This window comes from Mauremys reevesii, linkage group 22 (genome assembly GCF_016161935.1).
Source record: "Mauremys reevesii isolate NIE-2019 linkage group 22, ASM1616193v1, whole genome shotgun sequence".
In the NCBI taxonomy this organism is placed as follows: Eukaryota; Metazoa; Chordata; order Testudines; family Geoemydidae; genus Mauremys; species Mauremys reevesii.
In genome coordinates, this window is record NC_052644.1 from 8670138 (window position 1) to 8686010 (window position 15873).

Below are 15873 nucleotides of genomic sequence, written 5' to 3' on the forward strand. Positions count from 1 at the left end.
AGTACTGACCCCAGGATGGTGCTTGAGGCCTGTGCTTCAGGGAGCAATATGGGGGTTCCAGTAGAGAGCCGTCTCCTTTCCGTCTCTGCTGACCCTAATTAGCCTGTGTTGCTCTTTGGGCCTGTGCTGCAGGGAGCAGTGTGGGGGCTCAGTAGGGAGGCTCACCCTCTCCCCTTGATGTCAGTGCTGGCCGCAAAGAGGGCCTGTGCTGCAGGTAGGGGTGTGTCAGTAGGGGTCTGTCATAGGTTTCACCTGCTCTCTGAACTTTAGGATACAGATGTGGGGACCTGCATGAGAACTTAATTACCATCTTAGATCTGGTTGCTGCCACCACCCAAATAGTTTAAAACAGCTGTTTATGAGTCATTTGGGAAACTCTGTCTCCCCCCGCCACCCCTCCAAAATCTCTTCCTCCCAAGTACCGTAACCCTTCCCTGGGTAACCTTGAGAGTCTTCTCGAACAATTTCCTGGTGAACACCAATCCAAACCCCTTGGATCTTAAAAGAAGGGAAAAAATCAATCAGGTTCTTAAAAAGAAGACTTTTAATTAAGGAAAGAAAGGTGAAAAGAAAACCTCTGGGAGAGAGCATACAAGCTTCTCTCACATACAACAGATTGAAAACACAGAGAATGTTCCCCTGGGCAAAACCTTAGTTACACAAAAGAAATCCCAATTTGACTATCCCTCTAATGCACAAGACAAGTCACACAAAAAAATCAACATAAACCTATTTATTTCTTCTCTAATACTCACTACCCCGGGTGATTCCTTGATCTTTTTCACTCCGGCACAGAACTTTAATAGACTCTGAGACAAAGGAAAACTTCCCTCCTTCCTCTTGAAAAATCTTGTCCCCCCATTGGTTCCTCTGGTCAGGTGTCAGCTAGGCTAGGTGAACTTCTTAACCCTTTACAGGTAAAAGAGGCATTAACCCTTGACTGTCTGTATGTGACAGTGGACCTCTCACTTTGCAGTTGTTCTTGCCCTAATGACCTAGTTCGGTGCCATGGGCCCCTAGCATGAGGAAGCCTTGTCTGTGCCCACTGGGGATCAGTTCCCGACTCCCTCGGCGACACTCTAGGCCTTGTGGGGTGGGGGGTGATCTCTCTCCAGGTTGGCAATAGGGACACTTCACCCTTCGGCCCTCCGAGAGTCCCTGTTTCGCTGGGCATTCACAGCAGTCACAGATCTTCTGCTCCCAAAGGAACAAGGTCCCAAGGTGACCCGTTCCACCTCTGATCTCTGCCCCGATCAATGCACAGCCCTAGATCCCTTCATAGTCACACCAAGGACAAGTGATTTCACAGAGTGTAGCGATTCGAGGGGCAGCAAGGAGACGTGTTGGAAAGAAATGGTTCCATCCAATAAAATCATACCACGCTGACTAGAGCCTAGACTCATTGAACGAGACACTTTTCTGTCTGGTAGAGCAACGCTCACCCCACAGTCCTTCCAGGGTTTTACTCCAGGCCTCGCTGTGATCTCCTGTTCCTGAGACAAACGCTGTCAGCCGCGTCCTGGGTGAAAGGGAGCTCTTGTCCCCTCTCCAGTTTCTTTATAGGTACAGACCATTGTCTCTTCCCAGAGGAGGTGTCTCTTCAGAGACTTGTTCTGAGGGTCCTTTGTCTTTGTAAATTCTCATGTCCCGACTGGGCCCAGACAGTGAATACAGCCTGTCTCCACTGTTCGGCTTTGTTCTATGTGCTGATTGACTCAGCCGAAGGGATTGCCATGGCGCAGGTGACAAGCTTCACTTCAACACCTCTGAGCATCATATTCTACATTTTACATCTCTCATCAGCTATGTCCCATACAAACATCTTATTCCCATTAGGTCGACCAGCGGGCTGCTGGCTCTTGGTAAAGACCTCACATGCCATGTTTGGTGAGCTATTGTGCATATATCTCACCCAGTGGATTGCCATATAACTCTAGGCATCCCTGTGCCCTCTGCCAGTTGGCATCTAGTTATCTGTGGGTAGACTCCTCTGTGGCAGAATGGGACCTTGGGAGCACCCCAGTATGGTGCTAAGGGTCTGTACTGCAGGGAGCTGGTCTGGGGTCACAGTAAGTGTCGCTCTTCTCATGGTGTCAGTTCTGACCCCATTTCTCCTATGCAGTTGTACAGGCCTGTGCTGCAGGGAGCAGGATGGGGGCTCTTTTGGGGGTGATCTCCCCTCACAGTCAGTGCTGGCCACAGTGCCTCAGCACCGTACTTAGGATCTGTGCTGCAGGGATCAGTACGTGAGAGACCCTCCCTATCGCTGATCGCTCTGATCCCTCTGCCCCACTACAGCACAATGGGATGCTGGGTAACCGGAGATCCCATTTGTGGGATTTGGTGTTCAATGGATCCTGCAGCCACTGAGGGATCCCGTTATGAAGTGTGGGGTTCTTTTCCCCGTCACTCCGGGTGATCTACATCTCAGCTAATTGCCCTGAACCTGTAATATGCCCAACTGCTGTGACTAGAGACAGGTTCTTCCTCACTTCCTCTTCTACACTCTCTTCCCCTTTGGGGGGAGGGATAGCTCAGTGGTTTGAGCATTGGTCTGCTAAACCCAGGATTATGAATTCAATCCTTGAGGGGTCCACTTAGGGATCTGGGGCAGAAATTGGTTCTGCTAGTGAAGGGAGGGGCTGGACTCTATGACCTTTCAAGGTCCCTTTCAGTTTTAGGAGATTGGTATATCTCCAATTATTATTAATTTTTTTATTACAGAGCCCATGAGTTTCTGTGCTCTGTCTCTCATCTACTCTGTTCCACCCCACAGGAGGTTGCATGGTAGTGGTGGGGAGTAGGGCTGTCAAGTTATTAAAAAAAACTGTGATTAATTGTGAGATAAAATTGTTCATGATTAATTGCACAAGTAATCACCCCTTTACACAATAATAGAATACAATTTATTTCATTTTTGGGATGTTTTCTACATTTTCAAATACATTGATTTCAAATACAATTCAGAATACAAAGTGTACAGTGCTCACTTTATATTTATTTTTTATTAGAAATATTTGCACTGCAAAAAAGAAACACAAGAAATAGTATTTTCAATTTACCTTATGCAAGTACTGCTGTGCCAGCTCTTTATCTGGAAAGTTGAACTTACAAATGTAGAATGATTTACAAATAATAACTGCACAGCCTCTGGCATGTAAGCTGCTCCTTGGATTGTGCAACCGAATGACACTAGCCAATATCTCCGGTCTCAGACACAATCCTAGGAACCTCCATTTTGCACTGTCAAGTTATGCCCGCTGGACACTGAGACCTTATATGAATGTGTCAATTTAACAAAGAAATTGATATGTACCAGGCTTGTTATCCCAAGGGGAATCTCTGACACGCTTCAAACCAAACGCACTGCTTCAGGTAGAATAAACAAACCAATTTATTAACCATAAAGATAGATTTTAAGTGATTATAAGACAAAGCATAACGAGTCAGATTTGGTCAAATGAAATAAAAGAAAAACCCATTCTAAGCTGATCTGGACACTTTCAATGCCCTTACAAACTTAGATGCTTCTCACCACAGGCTGGCTGGTTGCTCTTCAGCCAGGCTCTCCCCTTTGATCAGCGCTTCAGTCATTTGCCGGTCGTGGTGTATGTAGATGTAGCTGGAAGAGAGAAGAAGAGGATGGCAAACATCTCTCCCTTTTATCATGTTCTTTCATCCCTCTTGGCTTTGCCCCCACCCCCGCCTTCAGAGTCAGGTGAGCATTACCTTATCGCAGTCCCAAACTAACCAAAGAAAGGAGGGTGACTCATTCGAGAGTCCAACACATCCTTTTGTTGCTGCTTAGGCCAGCGTCCTTTGTTCTGGTGAGGCTGGGCTGGGTTTGTCCCATGCATGCCATGATGAGACGTGAACTGCCCCTCTGCTCTTAGAGAGTTTTTGCCTGGGCTTATTTTAAGCCATGAGGCTACATTTTCAGCCTCATAACTATATACATGAAATTATAACCTATAAGATTACTGCAACAACAATTACTATAACATTACTATAAGAACAATCCTCGGTGCATCATGAGCCTTCCGAAGACACCCAGCATGACAAAGTTTACATTGGAAACCACACAGTCCTTTTATAAGGATGAACATGGGGGTGCTCCCCCGAGGTACAGAGCGTCACAGGTACCTTCTTTGCATTTTGTCAAATGTGCAGTGAAGGTGTTCTTAAAATGAGCAACATTTGCTGAGTCATCATCCGAGACTACTGTAACACGAAAGATATGGCAGAATGCAGGTAAAATACATAGCAGGAGATAAATAATTCTCCCCTAAGAATTTCAGTCACAAATTACGTTAACACCTTGCTTTTTTGACGAGCATCGTGAATATGTTAGTATGTCGTGTGGAATGGTGGCCAAAGCCTGAAGGAGCCTGGGAATGTTTAACATATCTGGCACGTAAATACCTTGCAATGCCACCTACAAAAGTGCCATGCAAACACCTCTTCTCATTTTCGGGTGACACTGCAAATAAGAAGCAGGCAGCATTATCTCCTGTAAATGTAAACAAACTGGTTTGTCTGAGCGATTGGCTGAACAAGAAGTAAGACTGAGAGGATGTGTAGGCTCTAAGTTTTCCATTGGTTGGGGGTTTTTTTGAGTTCAATTATGTAACAAAAAAAATTCGACATTTGTAAATTGCACTTTCACAATAAAGAGATTGCACTGCAGTACTTGTATGAGGTGAATTGCAAAATAGTATTTCTTTTACCATTTTTACAGTGCAAGTATTTGTAATCCAAAATACAGTAAAGCTGTTTTTTCCAGCACTTCACCAACCGGAAAGCTCTATATATTGGCATTTCTGATCTTCAATGAAATACCGGTTTATAGTTCGGTTGGAGCAGGCAGAGCCGCCCAGAGGATTCAGGGGGCCCGGGGCAAAGCAATTTCGGGGGCCCCTTCCATGAGAAAAATGGCAATACTAAATTCTCATGGGGCCCCTGGAGCAAATTGCTCCACTTTCTCCCCCCCACACCCCCACGGGCGGCCCTGGGAAAAATAAACCTTCCACATCTTGGCACAAACCCAGTTTTGAGAAAATGTCTTGACAAGGTATCACTGGTTCTGAGCATCAGCTAGTGCTAAAAGGCACTAAAGCACATTAAAAGGGTTGGACAAATATTTTCCATCAAAAGTTTTTTTGTTTCAAAAACTAGGGGTTTTTAAAAAGCAGAAAAAAATCATGGACAATGTCTGCTTTCCTTCAAAATTTGTTGTGGTTTTTTTAATTGAAAAGCTGAAATAAGTCTGCCAAAACCTGAACATGGTTTGGGGTTTCAGAAATGTTTGCTGCTTGCTTTGTTTGATTGTTTAAAGAAACAATAAAAAAATTCTGCTTAAAAAAAATCCAAAACTTTTGAACCACCTCAGCTTGTGACCAAACGCCTGAGCTCATCGAGTCAGAGATTTTTTTCAGGTTTCTGATACTCTGCTGGCTTCCTTGACTCATATCTGTCTCCATAACTTTGGGTTCATTTAGCTCAGAACATACTGGGTCAAACCAAAGGTCCATCCAGCCCAGTATCCTGTCTATTGACAATGGCCAATGCCAAATGTCCCAGAGGGAGTGAATCTAACAGGTAATAGACTCATAGAATATTAGGGCTGGAAGGGACCTCAAGAGATCATCTAGTCCAACCCCCTGCTCAAAGTAGGACCAATCCCCAAATGGCCCCCTCAAGGATTGAATTTACAACCATAATGATCAAGTGATCTCTCTCCTGCCATCCATCTCCACCCTCTGACAGAGGCTAGGGACTCCATTCTTACCCATCCTGGCTAATAGACATTAATGGACATAAGCTCCATGCAGCTATCTGTTTCCTAGAGAGTGGCTCCATGGGGTCCCTCACAAACTGGAGACAGTTACTGTGGGTTTGTCTTTAGTATAGCTTATGTACATACTCCACGAACTCAGCATTTGAGCTTGGTTTTTTTTTTTTTTTTTTTTTTTGCAAACAGGGGCTGCTAAGGAGAAGTTTCGCAAGGGAGTTCTCCAGGTGAAGGAGGAGCAAACACAGCATCCTTGGGGTAAGTTGAACTTACAAATTTAGAATGATTTACAAATAATAACTGCATAGCTTCTGGCATGGGGTATAACATTAGGGATCTATTATCGACCATCTGACCATGACAGTGATAGTGATGATGAAATGCTAAGGGAAATTAGAGAGGCTATGAAAATTAAGAACTTATTAATAGTGGGGGATTTCAATTATCCCCATATTGACTGGGGACATTTCACTTCAGGACGAAATGCAGAGATAAAATTTCTCAATACTTTTAATGACTGCTTCATGGAGCAGCTGGTATGGGAACCCACAAGAGGAGAGGCAACATTAGATTTAATCGTGAGTGGAGCTCAGGAGCTGGTCCAAGAGGTAACTATAGCAGGACCGCTTGGAAATAGTGACCATAATACAATAGCATTCAACATCCCTGTGGTGGGAAGAACATCTCAACAGCAGTTGAGATGGCATTGTGGCATTTAATTTCATAAGGGGGAACTATGCAAAAATGAGGTGGTTAGTTAAACAAAAGTTAAAAGGTACAGTGACTAAAGTGAAATCCCTGCAAGCTGCATGGGCGCTATTTAAAGACACCGTAATAGAGGCCCAACATCAATGTATACCCCAAATTAAGAAACACAGTAAAAGAACTAAAAAGGAGCCACCGTGGCTTAAGAACCCTGTAAAAGAAGCAGTGAGAGATAAAAAGACTTCATTTAAAAATTGGAAGTCAAATAGAAAGGAGCATAAAGACTGCCAAAGTAAGTGCAAAAGTGTAATAAGAAAAGCCAAAGAGTAGTTTGAAGAACGGCTAGCCAAAAACTTCAAAGGTAATAACATAATGGTTTTTAAGTAAATCAGAAGCAGGAAGCCTGCTAAACAACCAGTGGGGCCCCTTGATGATCGAGATACAAAAGGAGCGCTTCAAGACGATAAAGTCATTGCGGAGAAACTAAATGGATTCTTTGCTTCAGTCTTCACGGCTGAGGATGTTAGGGAGTTTCCCAAACCTGAGCCGGCTTTTCTAGGTGACAAATCTGAGGAACTGTCACAGATTGAAGTGTCAATAGAGGAAGTTTTGGAATTAATTGATAATCTCAACATTAACAAGTCACCGGGACCAGATGGCATTCACCCAAGAGTTCTGAAAGAACTCAAATGTGAAGTTGAGGAACTATTAACTAAGGTTTGTAACCTGTCCTTTAAATCGGCTTCTGTACCCAATGACTGGAAGTTAGCTAATGTAACGCCAATATTTAAAAAGGGCTCTAGAGATGATCCCGGCAATTACAGACCGGTAAGTCTAACGTCGGTACCGGGCAAATTAGTCGAAACAATAGTTAAGAATAAAATTGTCAGACACATAGAAAAACATAAACTGTTGAGCAATAGTCAACATGGTTTCTGTAAAGGGAAATCATGTCTTACTAATCTATCAGAGTTCTTTGAAGGGGTCAACAAACATGTCGACAAGGGGGATCCAGTGGATGCAATGTACTTAGATTTCCAGAAAGCCTTTGACAAGGTCCCTCACCAAAGGCTGTTATGTAAATTAAGTTGTCATAGGATAAAACGGAAGATCCTTTCATGGACTGAGAACCGGTTAAAAGACAGGGAACAAAGGATTGGAATTAATGGTAAATTCTCAGAATGGAGAGGGGTAACTAGTGGTGTCCCCCAAGGGTCAGTCCTAGGACCAATCCTATTCAATTTATTCATAAATGATCTGGAGAAAGGGGTAAACATTGAGGTGGCTAAATTTGCAGATGACACGAAACTGCTCAAGATAGTTAAGAGCAACGCAGACTGTGAAGAACTTGAAAAAGATCTCAAAAAACTAAATGATTGAGCAACAAAATGGCAAATGAAATTGAATGTGGATAAATGAAAAGTAATGCACATTGGAAAAATAACCCCAACTATACATACAATATGATGGGGGCTAATTTAGCTACAGTGAGTCTGGAAAACTGTTTTGTCGTCATCGTGGATAGTTCTCTGAAGATGTCCACGCAGTGTGCAGAGGCGGTCAAAAAAGCAAACAGGATGTTAGGAATCGCTAAAAATGGGATAGAGAATAAGACTGAGAATATATTATTGCCTTTATATAAATCCATGGTACGCCCACATCTCGAATACTGCGTACAGATGTGGTCTCCTCACCTCAAAAAAGATATACTGGCACTAGAAAATGTTCAGAAAAGGGCAACTAAAATGATTAGGGGTTTGGATAGGGACACTCAGAGCATGGTGTTGTATCCCTCCCCATCCTGGCTAATAGCCACTGATGGACCTATTCTCCAGGAATTTATCTAGTTCTTTTTAAAACACTGTTATAGTTTTGGTCTTCACAGCATCCCCTGGCAAAAAGTTCCACGGGTTGACTGAACGTTGTGTGAAGAAGTACTTCCTCTTGTTTTTTTAAAACCTGCCTCCTATTAATTTCATTGGGTGACTACTAGTTCTTGTGTTATGTTAAGGATTAAATAACATTTCCTTATTCACTTTCTTTACACCAGTCAAGATTTTATAGACATCTATCATTTCCCCCTTTAGTCATCTCTGTTCTAAGCTGAAAATTCTCAGTCATTTTAATCTCCCCTCCTATTTCATACCCCTAATAATTTTAGTTGCCTATGGGGTGACCAGATCTGCACACTGTATTCAAGGTGTGCACGTACCATGGATTTATATACAGGCAATATGATATTTTCTGTCTTATTATCTATCCCTTTCTTAATAATTCCCAACATTCCCTTTGCTTTTTTGACTGCCACTGCACGTTGATTGGATGTTTTCAGAAAAATATCCACAATGATTCCAAGATCTTTCTTGAGTGTTTAATAGCTAATTCAGACTCCATCATTTTGTATTGTGACAAAGTTCCTCCTCTATTTTGGTTGGTCCTGCGCTTATTTGGCAGATTTGCTCACCTCGGTGATCTTCCCCACAGTCTGGGTCAACTTCCCCTGTGTCTGATCAGGAGTTAGGAGGTTTGGGGGGAGCCCAGGCCCGCCCTCTACTCCGGGTCCCAGCCCAGGGTCCTGTGGATTGCAGCTGTCTTTAGTGCCTCCTGTAACAGCTGCCTGACAGCTACAGCTCCCTGGGCTACTTCCCCATGGCTCCTCCAAACACCTTCTTTATCCTCACCACAGGACCTTCCTCCTGGTGTCTGATAGTGCTTGTACTCCTCAGTCCTCCAGCAGCACACCCTCTCACTCTCAGCTCCTTGCTCCTCTTGCTCCCAGCTCCTCACACACACTTCCTCTCCTCTGGGTCCCCCCTCCCTGACTGGAGTGAGCTCCTTTTTAAACCCAGGCGCCCTGATTAGCCTGCCTTGATTGGCTGCAGGTGTTCTAATCAGCCTAGGCAGCAAAGAATCCTGTGGCACCTTATAGACTAACAGACGTTTTGCAGCATGAGCTTTCGTGGGTGAATACCTACTTCTTCGGATGCAAGTAGTGGAAATTTCCAGGGGCAGGTATATATATGCAAACAAGAAGCAAGCTGGAGATAACGAGGTTAGTTCAATGAGGGAGGTTGAGGCCCTGTTCTAGCAGTAGAGGTGTGAAAACCAAGGGAGGAGAAACTGGTTCTGTAGTTGGCAAGCCATTCACATGGCAATCAGCTTGGCTGCCTTAATTGGTTCTAGCAGGTTCCTGATTACTCTAGTGCAGCCCCTGCTCTGGTCACCTAGGGAACAGAAAACTACTCATCCAGTGACCAGTATATTTGCCCTCCAGCAGACTCCTGTACCCCACTGGCCTGGGTCTGTCACAGTATGTATAGTTGAGATTGTTTTCCAATGTGCATTACTTTGCATTTATCAACATTGAATTTCATCTGCCATTTTGTTGCCCAGTTACTCAGTTCTTTGAGTTCCCTTTGTAACTTTTTCCAGTCTGCCTGGGACTTAGAATGGTAGAATGTCAGGGTTGGAAGGGTTCTCAGGAGGTATCTAGTCCAACCCCCTGCTCAAAGCAGGAGCAATCCCCAATGAAATCATTCCAGCCAGGGCTTTGTCAAGCCTGACCTAAAAAACCTCTAAGGAAGGAGATTCCACCACCGCCCTAGGTAACTCATTCCAGTGCTTCACCACTCTCTGAAGATGGCCATGCATTGTGCAGAGGCGGTCAAAAAAGCAAACAGGATGTTAGGAATAGTTAAAAAGGGGATAGAGAATAAGACTGAGAATATATTTTTGCCTTTATATAAATCCATGGTACGGCCACATCTCGAATACTGCGTACAAATGTGGTCTCCTCACCTTAAAAAAGATATACTGGCACTAGAAAAGGTTCAGAAAAGGGCAACTAAAATGATTAGGGGTTTGGAGAGGGACACTCAGAGCATGGTGTTCTATCCCTCCCCATCCTGGCTAATAGCCACTGATGGACCTATTCTCCAGGAATTTATCTAGTTCTTTTTAAAACACTGTTATAGTTTTGGTCTTCACAGCATCCCCTGGCAAAAAGTTCCACGGGTTGACTGTATGTTGTGTGAAGAAATACTTCCTCTTGTTTTTTTAAAACCTGCTGCCTATTAATTTCATTGGGTGACTGATAGTTCTTGTGTTAAGTTAAGGATTAAATAACATTTCCTTATTCACTTTCTTTACACCAGTCAAGATTTTATAGACGTCTATCATATCCCCCCCTTAGTCATCTCTGTTCTAAGCTGAAAATTCTCAGTCATTTTAATCTCTCCTCCTGTTTCATACCCCTAATACTTTTAGTTGCCCATCTCTGTACCTTTTCAAATTCCACTATAATTTTTTGGGGATGGGATGACTAGATCTGCACACTGTATTCAAGGTGTGCACGTACCATGGATTTATATACAGGCAATATGATATTTTCTGTCTTATTATCTATCCCTTTCTTAATGATTCCCAACTTCCCTTTGCTTTTTTGACTGCCACTCCACGTTGAGTGGATGTTTTCAGAAAACTATCCACAATGATTCCAAGATCTTTCTTGAGTGTTTAATGGTTAATTCAGACTCCATCATTTTGTTTTGTGACAAAGTTCCTCCTTTATCTTGGTGGGTCCTGCGCTTATTTGGCAGATTTGCTCACCTCAGTGATCTTCCCCACAGTCTGGGTCAACTTCTCCTGTGTCTGATCAGGAGTTGGGAGGTTTGGGGGGAACCCGGGCCCTCCCTCTACTCCGGGTCCCAGCCCAGGGTCCTGTGGATTGCAGCTGTCTATAGTGCCTCCTGTAACAGCTGTATGACAGCTACAGCTCCCTGGTCTACTTCCCCATGGCCTCCTCCAAACACCTTCTTTATCCTCACCACAGGACCTTCCTCCTGGTGTCTGAAAGCACTTGTACTCCTCAGTCCTCCAGCAGCACACACTCTCACTCTCAGCTCCTTGCGCCTCTTGCTTCCAGCTCCTCACACACACTTCCTCTCCTCTGGCTCCCCCATCCCTGACTGGAGTGAGCTCCTTTTTAAACCCAGGCGCCCTGATTAGCCTGCCTTGATTGGCTGCAGGTGTTCTAATCAGCCTGGCTGCCTTAATTGGTTCTAGCAGGTTCCTGATTACTCTAGTGCAGCCCCTGCTCTGGTCACCTAGGGAACAGAAAACTACTCATCCAGTGACCAGTATATTTGCCCTCCAGCAGACTCCTGTACCCCACTGGCCTGGGTCTGTCACAGTATGTATAGTTGAGATTGTTTTCCAATGTGCATTACTTTGCATTTATCAACATTGAATTTCATCTGCCATTTTGTTGCCCAGTTACTCAGTTCTTTGAGTTCCCTTTGTAACTTTTTCCAGTCTGCCTGGGACTTAGAATGGTAGAATGTCAGGGTTGGAAGGGTTCTCAGGAGGTATCTAGTCCAACCCCCTGCTCAAAGCAGGAGCAATCCCCAACGAAATCATTCCAGCCAGGGCTTTGTCAAGCCTGACCTTAAAAACCTCTAAGGAAGGAGATTCCACCACCGCCCTAGGTAACTCATTCCAGTGCTTCACCACTCTCTGAAGATGGCCATGCATTGTGCAGAGGCGGTCAAAAAAGCAAACAGGATGTTAGGAATAGTTAAAAAGGGGATAGAGAATAAGACTGAGAATATATTTTTGCCTTTATATAAATCCATGGTACGGCCACATCTCGAATACTGCGTACAAATGTGGTCTCCTCACCTTAAAAAAGATATACTGGCACTAGAAAAGGTTCAGAAAAGGGCAACTAAAATGATTAGGGGTTTGGAGAGGGACACTCAGAGCATGGTGTTCTATCCCTCCCCATCCTGGCTAATAGCCACTGATGGACCTATTCTCCAGGAATTTATCTAGTTCTTTTTAAAATCCTGTTCTAGTTTTGGTCTTCATAGCATCCCCTGGCAAAAAGTTCCACGGGTTGACTGTATGTTGTGTGAAGAAATACTTCCTCTTGTTTTTTTAAAACCTGCTGCCTATTAATTTCATTGGGTGACTGATAGTTCTTGTGTTAAGTTAAGGATTAAATAACATTTCCTTATTCACTTTCTTTACACCAGTCATGATTTTATAGACGTCTATCATATCCCCCCCTTAGTCATCTCTGTTCTAAGCTGAAAATTCTCAGTCATTTTAATCTCTCCTCCTGTTTCATACCCCTAATACTTTTAGTTGCCCATCTCTGTACCTTTTCAAATTCCACTATAATTTTTTGGGGATGGGATGACTAGATCTGCACACTGTATTCAAGGTGTGCACGTACCATGGATTTATATACAGGCAATATGATATTTTCTGTCTTATTATCTATCCCTTTCTTAATGATTCCCAACTTCCCTTTGCTTTTTTGACTGCCACTCCACGTTGAGTGGATGTTTTCAGAAAACTATCCACAATGATTCCAAGATCTTTCTTGAGTGTTTAATGGTTAATTCAGACTCCATCATTTTGTTTTGTGACAAAGTTCCTCCTTTATCTTGGTGGGTCCTGCGCTTATTTGGCAGATTTGCTCACCTCAGTGATCTTCCCCACAGTCTGGGTCAACTTCTCCTGTGTCTGATCAGGAGTTGGGAGGTTTGGGGGGAACCCGGGCCCTCCCTCTACTCCGGGTCCCAGCCCAGGGTCCTGTGGATTGCAGCTGTCTATAGTGCCTCCTGTAACGGCTGTATGACAGCTACAGCTCCCTGGTCTACTTCCCCATGGCCTCCTCCAAACACCTTCTTTATCCTCACCACAGGACCTTCCTCCTGGTGTCTGAAAGCACTTGTACTCCTCAGTCCTCCAGCAGCACACACTCTCACTCTCAGCTCCTTGCGCCTCTTGCTTCCAGCTCCTCACACACACTTCCTCCCCTCTGGCTCCCCCATCCCTGACTGGAGTGAGCTCCTTTTTAAACCCAGGCGCCCTGATTAGCCTGCCTTGATTGGCTGCAGGTGTTCTAATCAGCCTGGCTGCCTTAATTGGTTCTAGCAGGTTCCTGATTACTCTAGTGCAGCCCCTGCTCTGGTCACCTAGGGAACAGAAAACTACTCATCCAGTGACCAGTATATTTGCCCTCTGCCGGGCTCCTGTAGCCCACTGGCCTGGGTCTGTCACAGTATGTATAGTTGAGATTGTTTTCCAGTTACTTTGCATTTATCAACATTGAATTTCATCTGCCATTTTGTTGCCCAGTTATTCAGTTTTGTAAGTTCCCTTTGTAACTTTTTGCAGTCTGCCTGGGACTTAGAATCATAGAATGTCAGGGTTGGAAGGGTTCTCAGGAAGTCATCTAGTCCAACGCCCTGCTCAAAGCAGGAGCAATCCTCAACGAAATCATCCCGGCCAGGGCTTTGTCATGTCTGACCTTAAAAACCTCTAAGGAAGGAGATTCCACCACCGCCCTAGGTAACTCATTCCAGTGCTTCACCACCCTCCTAGTGAAAAAGTTTTTCTAATATCCAACCTAAACCTCCTGCACTGGAACTTGAGACCATTACTCCTTGTTTTGTCATTTGGTACAGCTGAGAACAGTCTAGATCCATCCTCTTTGGAACCCCCTTTCAGGTAGTTGAAAGCAGCTATCAAATCCCCCCTCATTCTTCTCTTCTGCAGACTAAACAATACCAGTTCCTTCAGCCTCTCCTCATAAGTCATGTGCTCCAGCCCCCTAATCATTTTTGTTGCCCTCTGCTGGACTCTTTCCAAGTTTTCCACATCCTTCTTGTAGTGTGGGGCCCAAAACTGGAAACAGTACTCCAGATTAGGCCTCACCAATGTCGAATGGAGGGGAATGAGCACGTCCCTCGATCTGCTGGCAATGCCCCTAATTATACAGCCCAAAATGCTGTTAGCTTTCTTGACAACACGGGCACACTGTTGACTCCTATCCAGCTTCTTGTCCACTGGAACTCCTAGGTACTTTTTCTGCAGAACTGCTTCCTAGCCATTCGGTCCGTAGTCTGTAACAGTGAATGGGATTCTTCCATCCTTAACTATCTTGAATAGATTTATATCATCTGCAAATTTTGCCACCTCACTGTTTACCCATTTTTCTAGATCATTTATGAGTATGTTGAACAGTACTTGTCCCAGTACCAACCCCTCAGGGATAGCACTATTTATTTATTTCCATTCCGAAAAACTGATAATGTATTCCTACCCTTTGTTTCCCACCTTTTAACCAGATCCATGAGAGGACTTTCCCCTTATCCCATGATGGCTTACTTTTCAAAAGTCAATTTAAATTAAATACAATATTTTTAAAATTATATGTTGTTAGAAATCTAGACCTGTTATATGTTTTGGTTTAACTTGTATTATCCTTCTGTTAAATTTGCATTATCCTAACAAAACATTTTTCTTTATTCATATCTGTTTTATATATCTCATCGGCTCTGACACCCCCCCCTGTAAATTCGAATACCCCCCCTATTTCAATTTCTGGGGAAACCACTGAGGGAGGGAGGAAGCGGGGAGGCTGTGCACCATGAGACAGCTGATTGCCACGGGCAGGAGGCGGGGGAAGTAGGGGGAAGACACTGATTCCTGGGGGCCACCGGCAGGCGGGAGGCACTTGTGGGGGGGTAGGGGAGCTGATGGGGGGCTGCCAGCTTGTTTAATACCTGTATTAAATTGCTTGTTTATAATTGTTTAAAATGTATATAATGCCTTTTGTCTGGCAAAAATTTTTTCCCTGGAACCTGATCCCGCCTATTTACATTAATTCTTATGGGGAAATTGGATTCGATTAACATTGTTTTGCTTAAAGTCGCATTTTTCAGAACCATAACAACAACGTTAAGTGAGGAATTACAGTATTCGACACGCATCGCCACCTAGTGGCTGAGCAGTATACTACAGCTTAGCACTCCATTAGACAGCATGTGGGGCTGTCAAACTCCAGGTTTGGGGGGAGCCAGCCGTGAGGGGAGTAGGGTGTGGGGGTCCTTCAGAGGTGCAGGCAGTGTGAAAGGAGGTGGCTCAGTTTGGAAGGGCAGGTGCAGTGTCACTGGTTCTGACGTCGCTCACCAGGTCTTGTCTTTTTTCGGCTACTTAGGGCTCTTCTGCATTGGATACATTACAGTGGCACGGTGGCAGCTCTGCAGCTACAGCACTTCTGTGTAGATGCGACCAATGCCGACAGGAGGGGCAGGAGGGTCAATCCACCTCCTTGAGAGGCAGTAGATAGGTCACTGAAATACAACATGCAACTGAGTCTTTTCGCTCAGTGCATCAAGAGATGTGAGGGGAGAGCTCACTCAGGCCACAGCTTACATCAGCCAATGTTTGGAGATTCCCTAGGTGTCCAGCCATAGAGACAGACACTTACCTCATCTCTTTGCTTTCTTTCAGCTTCCATGACAGGATTCCCCATGACAAGTAAATAAAAACATAGGCAGAGGGTGTGGAGTCTGTCTGTA

General features: G+C 44.3%; 1 protein-coding gene across 1 annotated transcript in view; it reads left to right on the plus strand.

Moving 5' to 3' along the window:
* LOC120388133 overlaps positions 1-15873 on the plus strand; it is a 736578-nt gene that overhangs the window by 300308 nt on the left and 420397 nt on the right. Inside the window, 1 exon segment of the mRNA XM_039509761.1 lies at positions 5981-6049. Coding sequence (XP_039365695.1) covers positions 5981-6049 — 69 coding nt within the window.